This window comes from Pan troglodytes, chromosome X, assembly GCF_028858775.2.
Source record: "Pan troglodytes isolate AG18354 chromosome X, NHGRI_mPanTro3-v2.0_pri, whole genome shotgun sequence".
Lineage (NCBI taxonomy): Eukaryota > Metazoa > Chordata > Mammalia > Primates > Hominidae > Pan > Pan troglodytes.
The window spans coordinates 117,294,597-117,308,274 of NC_072421.2; the positions used below are offsets into that span (position 1 = coordinate 117,294,597).

At 46.4% G+C, this 13,678-nt stretch overlaps 1 protein-coding gene and 1 non-coding gene across 2 annotated transcripts; both read right to left on the bottom strand.

The window, feature by feature from the left end:
* Positions 1 to 8,277: 8,277 nt before the first annotated feature.
* Positions 8,278 to 13,453, bottom strand: RPL39 (ribosomal protein L39). The gene is made up of 3 exons (XM_063804925.1): positions 13,316 to 13,453; positions 11,647 to 11,750; positions 8,278 to 8,473 (listed from the first exon to the last, which is right to left on the bottom strand). The coding sequence occupies exons 1-3, from the start codon at positions 13,316 to 13,318 to the stop codon at positions 8,425 to 8,427; spliced, it is 156 nt and encodes a 51-aa protein (XP_063660995.1). The 5' UTR covers positions 13,319 to 13,453; the 3' UTR covers positions 8,278 to 8,424.
* Positions 9,094 to 9,225, bottom strand: LOC112207195 (small nucleolar RNA SNORA69). Its single transcript, XR_002941650.1, has one exon. It is a non-coding gene; the product is annotated as a small nucleolar RNA SNORA69 (small nucleolar RNA).
* Positions 13,454 to 13,678: the final 225 nt, after the last annotated feature.

The following is a 13,678-nucleotide window of genomic DNA, read 5'->3' on the forward strand; positions in this document are numbered from 1 at the left end:
CACTCCAGCCTGGGCAATAGAGCGAGACTCCGTCTCAAAAATAAATAAATAAATTAATTAATTAATAAAATAAAATATAAATATGCACTTCACACTACGGACATACATTGTTTTGGCATCAGCCTTATCAGACCTTTTTTATTTAAAATATGTAAGTTCAGAATATTTTCCTTGGCCTCTGTGAATACTTCTCTATCATTGTGCTTATAACAATGTATGATAATTGTCTATGTATTTATCTCCTTGACTAGATCCATGCCTTTCAAATTACACAAGCAACCTATTAGTGGGGCATGAAATCCATTTTTTCAATGAAATGGGATAAAATAAAAACATAAGTAATCATTGCACACAAGTAAGTATGAAATCAAGAAACCTGCAGGATTGCAGGATTGTGTGTGTGTGTGTGTGTGTGTGTGTGTTGTGGCCACTGGAATAGATTGTGAGATCCTAAGGGCAGGGTCCATGCCCAACCTATTCACCACTGCATCCCCAGCAGCCAGTGCACTGTTTGGCACATGTAGGTGTTCTGTAAATATGTGTTAAATGAATGAAATTTATTCTTGAATGCTCCTATTAAGAGATGAACATCCTCATCTTCTTGGGACCCTTCACCCTTTCCTAAGAATAGTACTGGGCTCGAGACTTGTACTTCAGGGAGTCTTACAGCAATGTATTTATTATTCATCCATTTTCAGTTTTCAGTTTGGGTCTACATATCTACACCAGTGTGAAATTTCTGTTAACTGCCTGCCGGAACAGAAACTATCTACTCCCTCCCCAAATATGTCAAGAGTAAAAAAGGAGGGAGAGAGAGAGGAAGAGAAGGAAGGAAGGAAGGGAGGGAAGGAAGGAAGGAAGGAAGGAAGGAAGGAAGGAAAGAAGGAAAGGAGGCAGGGAGGGAAGAAACAAATATCAGTTATAGGTTTATATCAGAAACTCTTTTTTTTTCTATTTTATATATATATATTTTAAATACGGATGGGGGGGGGTTCTCGCTGTGTTGCCCAGGCTGGTCTCGAACTCCTGGGCTCAAGCGATTCTCCTATCTTGGCCTCCCGAGGTGCTGGGATTACAGGCATCAGCCACTGTGCTGGGCCTATACCAGACATTCTTAAAGATTGCTATTATACAATAGGCCAGGCAATTTTAACACACCATCTCATTTAATTGCCAAAGCAAGTTTATAGCACAATATTTACCCCATTTTACACATTTTACACATGCTCAGGGAGGTTAAGTAACTCCTCTAAAGTCGCCTAGGCTGGGCGCAGTGGCTCACACCTGTAATCCCAACACTTTGAGAGGCCGAGGCAGGTGGATCACCAGAGGTCGGGAGTTTGAGACCAGCCTGACCAACATGGAGAAACCCCGTCTCTACTAAAAATACAAAATTAGCCAGGTATGGTGGCGCATGCCTGTAATCCCAGCTACTCATGAGGCTGAGGCAGGAGAATCGCTTGAACCCGGGAGGCGGAGGTTGTGGGGTGAGCTGAGATCGTGCCATTGCACTCCAGCCTGGCCAATAAGAGTGAAACTCCGTCTCAAAATAAATAAATAAATAAATGAAAATAAAGTTGCACAACTACTAAGTGAGAGGTATGTATTTGATGTGAACTCAGGCCCGGCCAGCTCCATAGCTTTGTGAGCGCTCCATGTCACTCTGCTGCCCCCATGCAGTTAACCAAAGCACCTACACGAAGTGTTTTGCTAAGACAAGACATCCTATGAATAGGACATTTTCTCTATCAATCTATGCGGAACTGACCTATGTAGACACAACTTAAGGTGTTTATGATGCAGACATCATCAGTGGAGTTCATCAACTTTTGGTGATATGTAAATAAACCAGGAACTCACTCTACCATCAGCATGCCTTCTTGAGTGCCACACTTTAAAATGCATATTTCATCAATTTCACTTCAGGTGTAGGTGTTTGCTCGGTTATTTTCATAAATGAATACTCATTTCATTTATTTTGAGACAGGGTCTCACTCTGTCACCCAGGCTGGAGTGCAGTGGCACAAACCTAGCTCATTGCAGCTTCAAACTCCTGGGCTCAGGCGATCCTCCCACCTCAGCCTCCCAAGTAGAAGGACTACAGGTGTGTGACACCACACCTGGCTCATTAAAAGGATTTTTTTTTTGTAGAGATGGGGTCTCACTATGTTTCCCAGGCTGGTCTCAAGCTCCTGGTGGGCTCAAGTGATCCTCCTGCCTCAGTCTTCCAAAGTGCTGGAATTACATGTGTAAGTCCCTCTACCTGGCCTTATTTTATTTTAAAATAAAGTCATAAAGTTATATTTTAAAATAGTTTTAGATTTACAGAAAAGTTGCAAGAATATTAGAGAGTTCCTGTATAGCCTGCACCCAGTTTTCCTATGGTTACTTTATTTTTAAATATTTAATTTAATTTAATTTAATTTATTTTGAGACGGAGTCTTGCTCTGTTGGCAGGTTGGAGTGCAGTGGCACGGACCTTGGCTCACTGCAACCTGTGCCTCCCGGATTCAAGCAATTCTCCTGCCTCAGCCTCCCGAGTAGCTGGGACTACAGGTGTGTGCCACCATGCCCAGCTAATTTTTGTATTTTTAGTAGAGACAGGGTTTTGCCATGTTGGCCAGAATAGTCTTGATCTCCTGACCTCGTGATCTGCCTGCCTTGGCCTCCCAAAGTGTTGGGATTACAGACATGAGCCACTGCGCCCAGCCAACAAATGCATTTATTGTACCTCCTTCATGCCAGATGCAGTTTGTTGAAAGCAAAGTGTAGCGAGCAAGACATACCCTTCTGGATCTATCCCTGTGGAGCTCACAGTCTAGCAAAGGAGGCAGACATCAATTAATTGACCACACATGTAACCTTATAGTTACAATTGTGAAGGAAAACTACAGGGTAATTTAAGAGGTAGTAAGCAGAAGAACCTAACTGGACTGAAAGAAGAGAGGGGGAAGTCAGGGAAGGTCTCTCTGTGGAAGTGACAAGCAGGTTGAGACCTGAAGGATGAATGGATGTTAACCAAATGAAGAGGGAGAACATTCCAGGATAAGGGAATGGGAGGTGGTACTTTCTTTGTTTTGTTTTGTTTTTGAGACAGGGTCTCACTCTGTCATCCAGGCTGGAGTGCAGTGGTGCAAGCTGGGCTCACTGCAACCTCTACCTCGTGGGTTCAAGCGATCCTCCCCACCTCAGCCCCCCAAGTAGCTGGGACCACAGGTGTGCACCATCATGCCCAGCTAAGTTTATGTATTTGAGGTAGAGATGGGGTTTCACCATGTTGCCCAGGCTGGTCTCGAACTTTTGAACTCAAGCAATCCACCCGCCTCGGCCACCCAAAGTGCTGGGATTACAGGCATGAGCCACCGCGTCCAGCTTACCTTTTTCTTACCTGTAAAATGGAAGAATATCTAGTGGAATTGATCCTTTTCTCTTTTTAAAAACTTTTTACGGCCAGGCATGGTGGCTCACGCCTGTAATTCCAGCACTTTGGGAGGCCGAGGCTGGTGGATCACCTGAGGTCAGGAGTTCGAGACCAGCCTGGCCAACATGGTGAAACCCTGTCTCTACTAAAAATACAATTAGCTGGGCATGGTAGTGCAGGTCTGTAATCCCAGCTACTTGGGAGGCTGAGGCAGGAGGATCGCTTGAATCTGCGAGGTGGAGGTTGCAGTAAGCCGAGATTGCACCATTGCACTCCAAGAGCAAAACTCTGTCTCAAAAAAAAAACCAAAAACCAAAAAACAAAACAAAAAACAAACAAGGCTCTGCACAGTGGCTCACGCCTGTAATCCCAGCACTTTGGGAGGCTGAGACGGGCAGATCGCGAGGTCAGGAGTCCAAGACCATCCTGGCCAACATGGTGAAACCCCGTCTCTACTAAAATACAAAAAAATTAGCCAGGCGTGGTGGTGCGTGCCTGTAGTCTCAGCTACTCGGGAGGCTGAGGCAGAGGAATCACTCGAACTCGGGAGGCGGAGATTGCAGTGAGCCGACATCGCGCCACTGCACTCCAGCCTGGCGACAGAGCGAGACTCCTTCCCCCCCCAAAAAAACAAACCTTTTTACCTGGGAGCATAGACTGAAGTTACCTTGAAAATACACTCCTGGAACTAATCCTTTACAGACATCATTCAATCCTTACAAACCTGAGGTAGTCAGGTATGACTCTGGATATAAAAGTCTTCTAAGAGAGCAAGGTCCCACAGTTGGTTCAGTGATGAAGCTGGGATTCAACCTTAGGCTTGCCTGCAAGACCTTGAGGGGTTACTCTGTCCCTCCAAATTAAAACCCTGGAGTTGGAAGAGAACTGGCATCAATTTAGCAGCTTATGTTGAGCACCAACTCCATGGCAGCTCAGCCTGATTTTATCTCAGCCTCCCATCACAACGTCCCTCTCCCTGTGCCAACATATGGTGCATCTGTGCTGGGGACTGACACCAAAACGTTCTTCCTGCTCACTCCCTACTCCTCATCTCCTTTTCCTAGTCAGGCAACTGAACCAAGTGCTTTGGTGCATTATTAAATTTCATCCTCACAACCTTCTGAGGGAGACCCCATTTTGCAGATGAGGACGCTGAGGGCTTACAACTGGTGAGTGGTGGAGAGCAGGGTTTTGTTTTGTTTAGTTTTGAGATGGGGTCTTACTCTGTGGCCCAGGCTGGAGCGCAATGGCACGATCTCGGCTCACTGCAGCCTCCATCTCTCGGGATCATGCAATTCTCCTGCCACAGTGTCCCGAGTAGCTGGGACCACAGGCATGTGCCACCACGCCCGGCTAATTTTTGTATTTTTAGTAGAGACAGGGTTTCACCATGTTGGTCAGGTTGGTCTCGAACTCCTGACCTCAAATGATCCACCTGCCTCGGCCTCCCAAACTGCTGGAATTACAGGCATGAGCCACCATGCCCGGCCCGGGAGCAGTGTTTAATGAATCCAGACTATAGTCTGGTGATACACAGACAGCAGCAAACTCAACCAGTCTGCTGCCTGCCTCTCAGTAGGTCAAGGGATGGGCAGTGTCACCACAAGGGTGACTTCCTGTCTTTCAAAACCTGTCATCTAATGCTTCCCTTCTTTACTATTTCAGTACCATTTTGAAATCTTAAAATACATCGCAAGTTCCCATTCCTTCCTTCAAGATGCACTGATCTAACCCAACTCCCTTCATAGATATGGGGAAACAGGTACTGGCAATTGTACAAGATAGCGAGGGATCACTGGATCCAGACCCCACAGCTTTCAACTCCCAGGCTCCAAATAAACCCCTCACACACGGCTAACCCCATGTCCATGTCATTTTCCCTTTCTCCAAATCCTAATCCTACCTTCCGAGTAGTTGGGATTACAGGTGCAATACTTGGGTGCCTGTAATCCCAACTATTCGAGGTCTGTAGAGAAAGCTGGCTATGCCATTAGATCTTGGCCTTGTCACTTAACCTCCTTGGGCTCTGTTAGCAAACACCCAACCTACTCTGATGCAGAAGACTGCTTTCTAATGCTCTGAAATGGTTAGAAATGTCCCTGTCTTGTGACTGCCAGTTAATTTTATCAAGTCCCTCTCCTTTGGACTTGAGTATCGTTTTTTGAGACAGGGTCTCACTCTTGTCACCCAGGCTGGAGTGCAGTGGCATGATCACAGCTCACTGTAGCCTCGACCTTTCAGGCTCAGGTGATCCTCCCACTTCAGCCTCCCAGATAGCTAGGACTACAGGTGCACTCCACCCTGGCCAATTTTTTGTTTTGCCGTATTGTGCAGGCTGGTTTCAAACACCTGGGCTCAAGCGATCCACCTGCCTAGGCCCCTCAAAGTGCTGGGATTACAGGCGAGCCACTGCGCTCAGCCTTGAGTAACATTTTTAAGTATGTTAATATTTACCAACTGCTGTTCACAGTGGCAGCTTTCTTTGAATACGAAGGCATCACTGATGCAATAAGAAAAAATATTTGCAGTCAGGCCGGGGACAGTGGCTCACACTTGTAATCCCAGCACTTTGGGAGGCCAAGGCAGGAGGATTACCTGAGGTCAGGAGTTCGAGACCAGCCTGACCAGCATGGCGAAACCCCATCTCTACTAAAAAATAAAAATAAAAAATTAGCCGGGCATGGTGGTAGGCACCTGTAATCCCAACTACTGGGAGGCTGAAGCAGGAGAATTGCTTGAACCCGGGAGGCAGAGGTTGCAGTGAGCCCAGATCACGCCACTGCACTCCAGCCTGGGTGACAGAGCAAGACTCCGTCTCAAAAAAAAAAAAAAAGAAAAGAAAGAAAGAAAAGAAAAAGAAAAAAAAAAATTGCAGTCTAGGGGTTCAGGAGATAGGTTCCAAAGATCCCTTTAAAGCTCCTAAGTTCCTTGGTATTCTGGAGCTCACTCTTCACACTTCTGGTGAGCGCCATGCTCTTAGGAATTGCTTTTTTTTTTTTGAGACAAGTCTTGCCGTTGCCCAGGCTAGAGTGCAGTGGGGTGATCTCAGCTCACTGCAACCTCTGCCTCCTGGGTCTGAGCAATTCTCCTGCCTCAGCCTCCTGAGTAGCTGGGACTGCAGGCGCGCGCCACCACGCCCGACTAATTTTTGTACTTTTAGTAGAGACGAGGCTTCACCACGTTGGCGAGGCTGGTCTTGAACTCCTGACCTCAGGTGATCCATCTGCCTCGGCCTCCCAAAGTGCTGGGATCACAGGTGTGAGCCACTGTGCCCAGCCGGAATTGCTTTCATCTGAACCTCCTAGTGTGGTTGTAAGGCAGGGACCCCTTTACTGTGCAATCCCACCATTACCACTTGCACACTTTATGCAGCAGCCCACATCTTCTGCCACCTGCCTTCTCAGCTATCTCCAGGCAGCACAGGCCCCCCATCGACTGGGCAGGGAGTTACAGCCAAACCCTGTTCTTTCCCTTGTTGCTGCAGTTTCAATCCTAATTCCACTGGTATTTGGGGGAGCTTTGTTCCCTCTCACGTTTTCTACAGAAAAGATCTGCTAAGGTTTGTATATTGGCCTATTCGTTGTTACCACTTAACATGCCACATAATTTGTCTATCAACCAATGAATCCCAAGTACCTAGAACAGTGTCTGACACAAAGGTGGCCAATAATTTGTTAATGCATCTCTCTAAATATGAAGTTGCTACTGGTTCTTTGAGATGTTAAACATAATTCCCTGATGATTCGTCAGCCAGGGAAACTGCAAGGGGTACCGAAGAAGCTGCACTAACCCGGTAAAAGCTCAAATCCACAAGATTTCCACCGTGTACATTCACTCAGCTGTAGCTCTTCAGTAAGTCAGGCAATGGCATTACCTGTTACAATGTCAACAATTAACCTAAGATTTTTTTTAAACAAGTGAACTCACTTGAATCCAGGAACAGGGGTTGGCAATCTTTTTCCATAAAGAGCGAAGTAGTAAATATTTTAGGCTTCGCAGGCCACATTATCTCTGTGCACAAGGGTGCATTTATATACATAATACGTAAGTTATGCATATGGCTGTGAAACAAGAACATTTTATATGGACAGAAATTTGTATTTCAATTTTCAGATGGCATAAAATATTCTTTCAACTATTTAAAAATGTAGGAACCATATAGTTCAGACTGTACAAAAACAGGCAGCAGATGGCTGGACACAGTGGCTCAGGCCTGTAATCCCAGCACTTTGGGAGGCAGAGGTGGTGGACCACCTGAGGTCAGGAGGTCCAGACCAGCCTGGCCAACATGGTGAAACCCCGTCTCTACTAAAAATAAAATTCTGGGATTGCTATTTCCCTGCACTAGACGTGAATGGGGGAGTTGATTGATTGTAAAACTCATGTGAGGCGGGGCGTGGTGGCTCATGCCTGTAATCCCAACACTTTGGGGAGGCCGAGGTGGGTGGATCTCAAGGTCAGGAGTTCGAGACCAGCCTGACCAACATTGTGAAACCCCGTCTGTACTAAAAATACAAAAATTAGCTGGATGTGGTGGGGGGCGCCTGTAATCCCAGCTACTCAGGAGGCTGAGGCAAGAGAATTGCTTGAACCCGGGAGGTGGAGGTTGCAGTGAGCCAAGATCGCACCACTGCACTCCAGCCTGGGCAACAGACCCAGACTCTGTCTCAAAATAAATAAATACATAAAAAAATAAAATAAAATTTACAGAATCAGTCCTTTACACTAAACACACTTCAAGCACATGGTAGCCAGAGAACATTTCTATCATTGCAGAAAGTTCTACTGGATAGTGTTGTTATTAGGTTTGGCAGGGAAGGGAGAATTCAGTAATTGACAAACCACAATACAACAGCAACCAACCAACCAACATGTTTATAACAGATTCAGAAAGGAAAACACGTCGAAATCTCCAGATAGTGGTGACATTTTCAGCTTGATATGGTAACATGATCGTGACCTTCAGACAGCATAAATATGTGTGCCATCTCATGTGCAATTCCTTATAGACCCAGCTTGGTTCTTCTCCAATGTCTCCTTTTGGAGTTGTACCTACACAGAAAAAAATGTCAAGTTACAAAGGCAGTCTGACAGCAATGTAGCTGTTCCCATTCACATAACCTTTTAGGTACCACAAAATACAAAGGGTACTGCTTTTCTCTCCTTTAACAAGTTTGGAGTTCTTTCTGGAGAGTAAAAAAAATAATTCCCTATGTGTTTAAAAACTAGCCAAGTCAAGTTTTATCCTCTCAAAATAATTTCAAGGCTAGGCTCTTAACTGGGATCAGAGTAGTGGCGAAGCCCACTCTCTCCAAGTGTACTTGTACCCACTTTTGATTCAATGGACCTGGAGGTACACAGACATACTTTGAACCCCCTCATAATGGGTCACAAACATATAAAAGCTCCCGCATGATATTTTTTTGGAGACAGAGTCACCCGCCCCCCCAACACCACCCAGCTAATTTTTGTATTTTTGTATTTTTAGTAGAGGCAGGGTTTCACCATGTTGGCCAGGCTGGTCTCGAACTGGCTGGACTTCGAGATCCACCCGCCTCGTCCTCCCAAAGAGTTGAGATTACAGGCATGAGCCACTGCACTTGGCCTCGCATGATCTTTACAATCGATCAACTCCTCCATTCACGTCTAGTGCAGGGAAACAGCAATCCCAGAATTGTCCATGTCAATCTGTCATGATTTTACCCTCATAAAGGCAAAATCAAAAATGATTAACACGGCTTTTCTTTCAGCAGGATAATGGCAGTACTTCCACAAAATGAAGCACTGTAATTGCAACCTGCTTTCAAAAACATTTTTAACGCTGGAAGATAGCTAAGACAATGAAAATCATTCCATTGGGTCAATTATCTGGGTCAAGGGTATATAATCTTACGTACAAAATACCTTCCCAATTCTAGGAGACCACAGAGTTTAATAGCAGGTTATTTATTGAACTAGGCGTTGAGTTTTACATACATTTTTCTTTTTTTGAGACAGGGTCACACTGTTGCCCAGGCTGCAATGCAGTGACCGGATCACAGCTCACTGCAGCCTGTGAACTCCTGGGCTCAAGTGATCCTCCCAATTCAGCCTCCTAAATAGTTAGGACTACAAGCACGTGCCACCAAGTCCAGCTAATTTATATTTTTGGTAGAGATGGACGGGGGTGGTCTCCCTATGTTGCCCAGGCTGGTCTCAAATTCCTGGCCTCAAGCAATCCTCCTGCGTTGGCCTCTCCCAAAGTGCTGGGATTATAAGTATGAAGCACTGTGCCTGGTTTATATATACTTCTTTCACTCTTCACAAGCAGGTCCCACCATCAGGCAGGACACAGAGAAACCCACGTTCAAGTAGATGTATCAAATAATAAAGGACAGTGTCTAGTATCCAGTAAACAAATGGTAAGCAATTAACTAGCCCATAACATTACAATGGGTGGCAATTTTCACATCTAACTAGCTAAATGAACCAAGGAAATAGGCCCTCAACTTTAGCCCTAAGAAGCCACCCCTTTAAGTCTTCTTAGCAAACCAATCCCACTAGCTTTGCCATACAAGTCGAATCAAGTTCTGGCTGGGCGCGGTGGCTCATGCCTGTAATCCCAGCATGTTGGGAGGCAGAGGCGGGTGAATCACGAGGTCAGGAGTTCAAGACCAGCCTGGCCAAGATGGTGAAACCCCGTCTCTACTAAAAATACAAAAATTAGCCGGGTGTGGTGGCAGGCACCTGTAATCCCAGCTACTTGGGAGGCTGAGGCAAGAGAATCGCTTGAACTTGGGAGGCAGAGGTTGCGGTAAGCCAAGATCACACCATTGCACTCCAGCCTGGGCAATGAGAGCAAAACTCCATCTCAAAAAAAAAAAAAAAAAAGAGAAAGTGCTTTGACTAGCCTGGGCAACATGGCGAAACCCCATCTCTACAACAGGTACACAAATTAGCCAGGCATGGTGGTGAACGCCTGTAGTCCCAGCTACTCAGGAGGAGGCTGAGGTGGGAGGGTTGTACCACTGCACTCAGCCTGGGTGAGAGAGCGACTGCTGAACCTTGGGCAACTCTCGCTGATTCTTGATGCTCCCTTCAAAACCTGTCTCAAGGCTCATCAGGTCCAAAGAGCGATGGGCTGAAAAAGCCATGCAGGAGACTGAGTTTCAGGCCTAGCTTTCCCTGGAGTTAGTCTAGATGACCTTGGAGGTCCTTCATAGCAATTCTAGTAATGTTTTTCCTTTGAGATCAACTACTTCTGCAGTAGAGGACAGTTTTCCAATCTTTTCTAGTCTCTTTTTAGAAAAGAGAAACATCTAAAAGACTGGGCTAGGTGTGATGGCTCACGCCTGTAATCTCTGCACTTTGGTAGGGTGAGACAGGAGGACTGCTTGAGCTCAGGAGTTCAAGACCAGCTTGGGCAACACAGAGAGACCCCATCTCTACAAAAAATTTAAAAATTAGCCAGGTGTGGTGGCATGTGCCTGTAGTCCCAGCTACTCAGAGAGATGAGGTGGGAGGGTCACTTGAGTCTGGTAGGTAGGGAGAGGCTGCAGGGAGATAGTGTCAACGCAGCATGTAAAACAGAACAAGATCCTGTCTCAAAAAACAAAAACAAAGGCCGGGCACAATGGCTTATGCCTGTAATCCCAGCACTTTGGGAAGCCGAGAGGGGCAGATCACTTGAGCTCAGGAGTTTGAGACCAGCCTGGCCAATATAGTGAAATACCATCTCTACTAAAAATATAAAACTTAGCTGGGCGTGGTGACGCACGCCTGTAGTCCCAGCTACTCTGAAGGCGGAGGCAAAAGAATCACTTGAACCTGGGAGGCAGAGGTTGCAGTGAGCTGAGATTGTGCCACTGCACTCCAGCCTGGGCAACAGAGCGAGACTCCGTCTCAAAAAAACAAAAACAAAAACAAAAAGCCTAAAAATACTGACTGGGTCTTCCCCACCAGGATGTGTATAAGACAGCCTTCCACCTTATGACCTAGCTCACACTGAAGATGACCAGGAAATTAACAAGTATTGGAGAAGTATCTGCCCATAAGCCCAGATGTGGGCTGGATGCAGTGCAGAAACAAAGGAAATACGTTTTTAAAAACGAATTTGAGAATGCTGTCAGAGGGTGGATTGGATTGCATGCAATTTTAATCATGTATTTATACTCAAAAAGTAACCCTGGCCAGACACAGTGGCTCTTACATTTAGCAAAATATAAGCAGTATGATGGAGGTCTTACCTGATTTTATTTCCAGTTTTCATCCGAATCCACTGGGGAATGGGACGATTTTGCTTTTGTTTCTTGGCCAGGAATCGCTTAATCCTGAAAGTCTTGTGAGAAGACTGGGAAGAAAATGCAATCAATTTAGACAATATTAGAGCCTGCCCGAATGATTCAAAGTCAAGAACTCCTTCAAACCAACATTTGAGTGCTTAACACATACCCCAGCCCCAAAATCTTTTCAATGCTAAGCCATCAAGCCAAGCAAGTCTCTGACCCTCACAACTTCTCTGGGGGCAGATACCGCAGTTTCCATCGTTCAGATAAAATAAGTGGAATCAGGTTAAGAAACATGCACAAAATCAGAGCATCAATGTGCAGAACCAGGATTCAAACCCAGGTCCTTTCTGCTCCACAGCCAGAGGCTACCTTTCAATTTACCCTGCGGTCCCCCAAGGACTCAGACGACCACACTGGGAATGGCTAGGGAATCTGGCTTCCTGGGAAGAACACAGCTTTGAGTCAAACAGAACCACCTATCTACCATTTGCAAGTCAACGAATCTCAGTGCTCTACTTTGTAAAATAGGGGTACGTACTTTTCAAGTGTCATTGGGAGGGTAATTAAGACTTAGGGAAAGTCCCTGACATTCAGAAGATCTAACCTACTCACCATTTCGGTATTAATCCTAACTCTATCTCTACTGCTAAATTTCACTGGCTAAAAAAATAAACTTTTAAATTTAAAAATAAATGAAATGTCACTTTTCCAAGGATGACTGTCTCAATTTCTAGTTGCATCTTTTGGCTTTCATCTAAGGCCAACCCCAATACTCCCCCAAATCTACAGAATAATCTTGCAAAATTGGCACGGATGCAGGTTTAATGCCTGGCCAACCTGGACGAACATACCCTTGCATAATAATGGGAGCCAATACAAAGAAGGCAAAGATTACACCCCGTCCCCCATCCACAGTAGCAGTTGTAAACTTTGTCAAGTAATAAACTATTACTTGACAAGTAATAAAATACCAGTACTTATCGCCTCCATATCTAGAAATCAACATTTTACATTTCCCAGTAAAGAGTGACTGGTTCGCTGCTGCCATTTACTAAGAAGGCCAGAATGACACACAGGTTCGCAAAACACCCCTTGTTCTAGGCGCTTCCACGGGGTGACGCTCAAGTCTCTGAATAAACGTCCTCTAAACAAAAGTCCTGGGATCTAAAAATGCGGTTCGCTTCTCCACGCCAAGCTAAACCCTTTTCGAAAACCAGTAGCCCACAATACCCTCCTGATTACCCTCCACGTTGCGCATGCCACGGGCAGCCCACAGTCAGGCCACGATTTCGGGGGTGGCTGCCACCTCCCACCCCCCGCCTCCAGAACGAGTTCGCTACAAGCGAAGGGAAACCGGAATCCCTGCCCGACTCGGCAGCGGCCGGGCAAAGAAAGAGCCCCCTTGAATCCGCGGCCGCAGCGCAGCCCGTCCCTCTCCAGGTTGCTCGCTGGCTCACTAGCTTCCCTCCAGGCCACGAAAGACAACAGTGGCCGAACTGGATCTTTTCTTGAAAAAGCCTTTAAAAGGCTCCAGCCCCTCGACGCTCCGCGCGGCCCAGGCATTTCCTGGCAGCGGCCTCGGGTTTTGGGAAGCCACCCCGGGGCCGATGGGGGCCGATGGACTTACCATGGCGAGCAGCGGAGTCAAGAACACACCACGATGGCGGAGAAAGGAAGAGAAAGGAAGCTGGCGGAAGAACGAGCTTAGAAGGCGCTTCCGATGGGCGGAGCTTAGGAGGTGACGCTATGCACCGACCGCCTCTTCTAGTGCCTTCTCTGTCTAGCGATGCGCTCCCGTGGCGCCGTGGGAAAGCGCGCTGGTTTCTGCCAAATGCAGTTAGCTTTGTTTTGCTTCCCTAAGTGCGTTCCCCCAGGGGCCCGGCAGTGTGCTAGGGGCACCCTGCTTCGTAAGTGAGGCAGACAGCCCGTGATAAATGCCAAAGTAGAAGCCCCTCCGAAAAATTAAGGAGCCGATTGGGCGGGACTAACC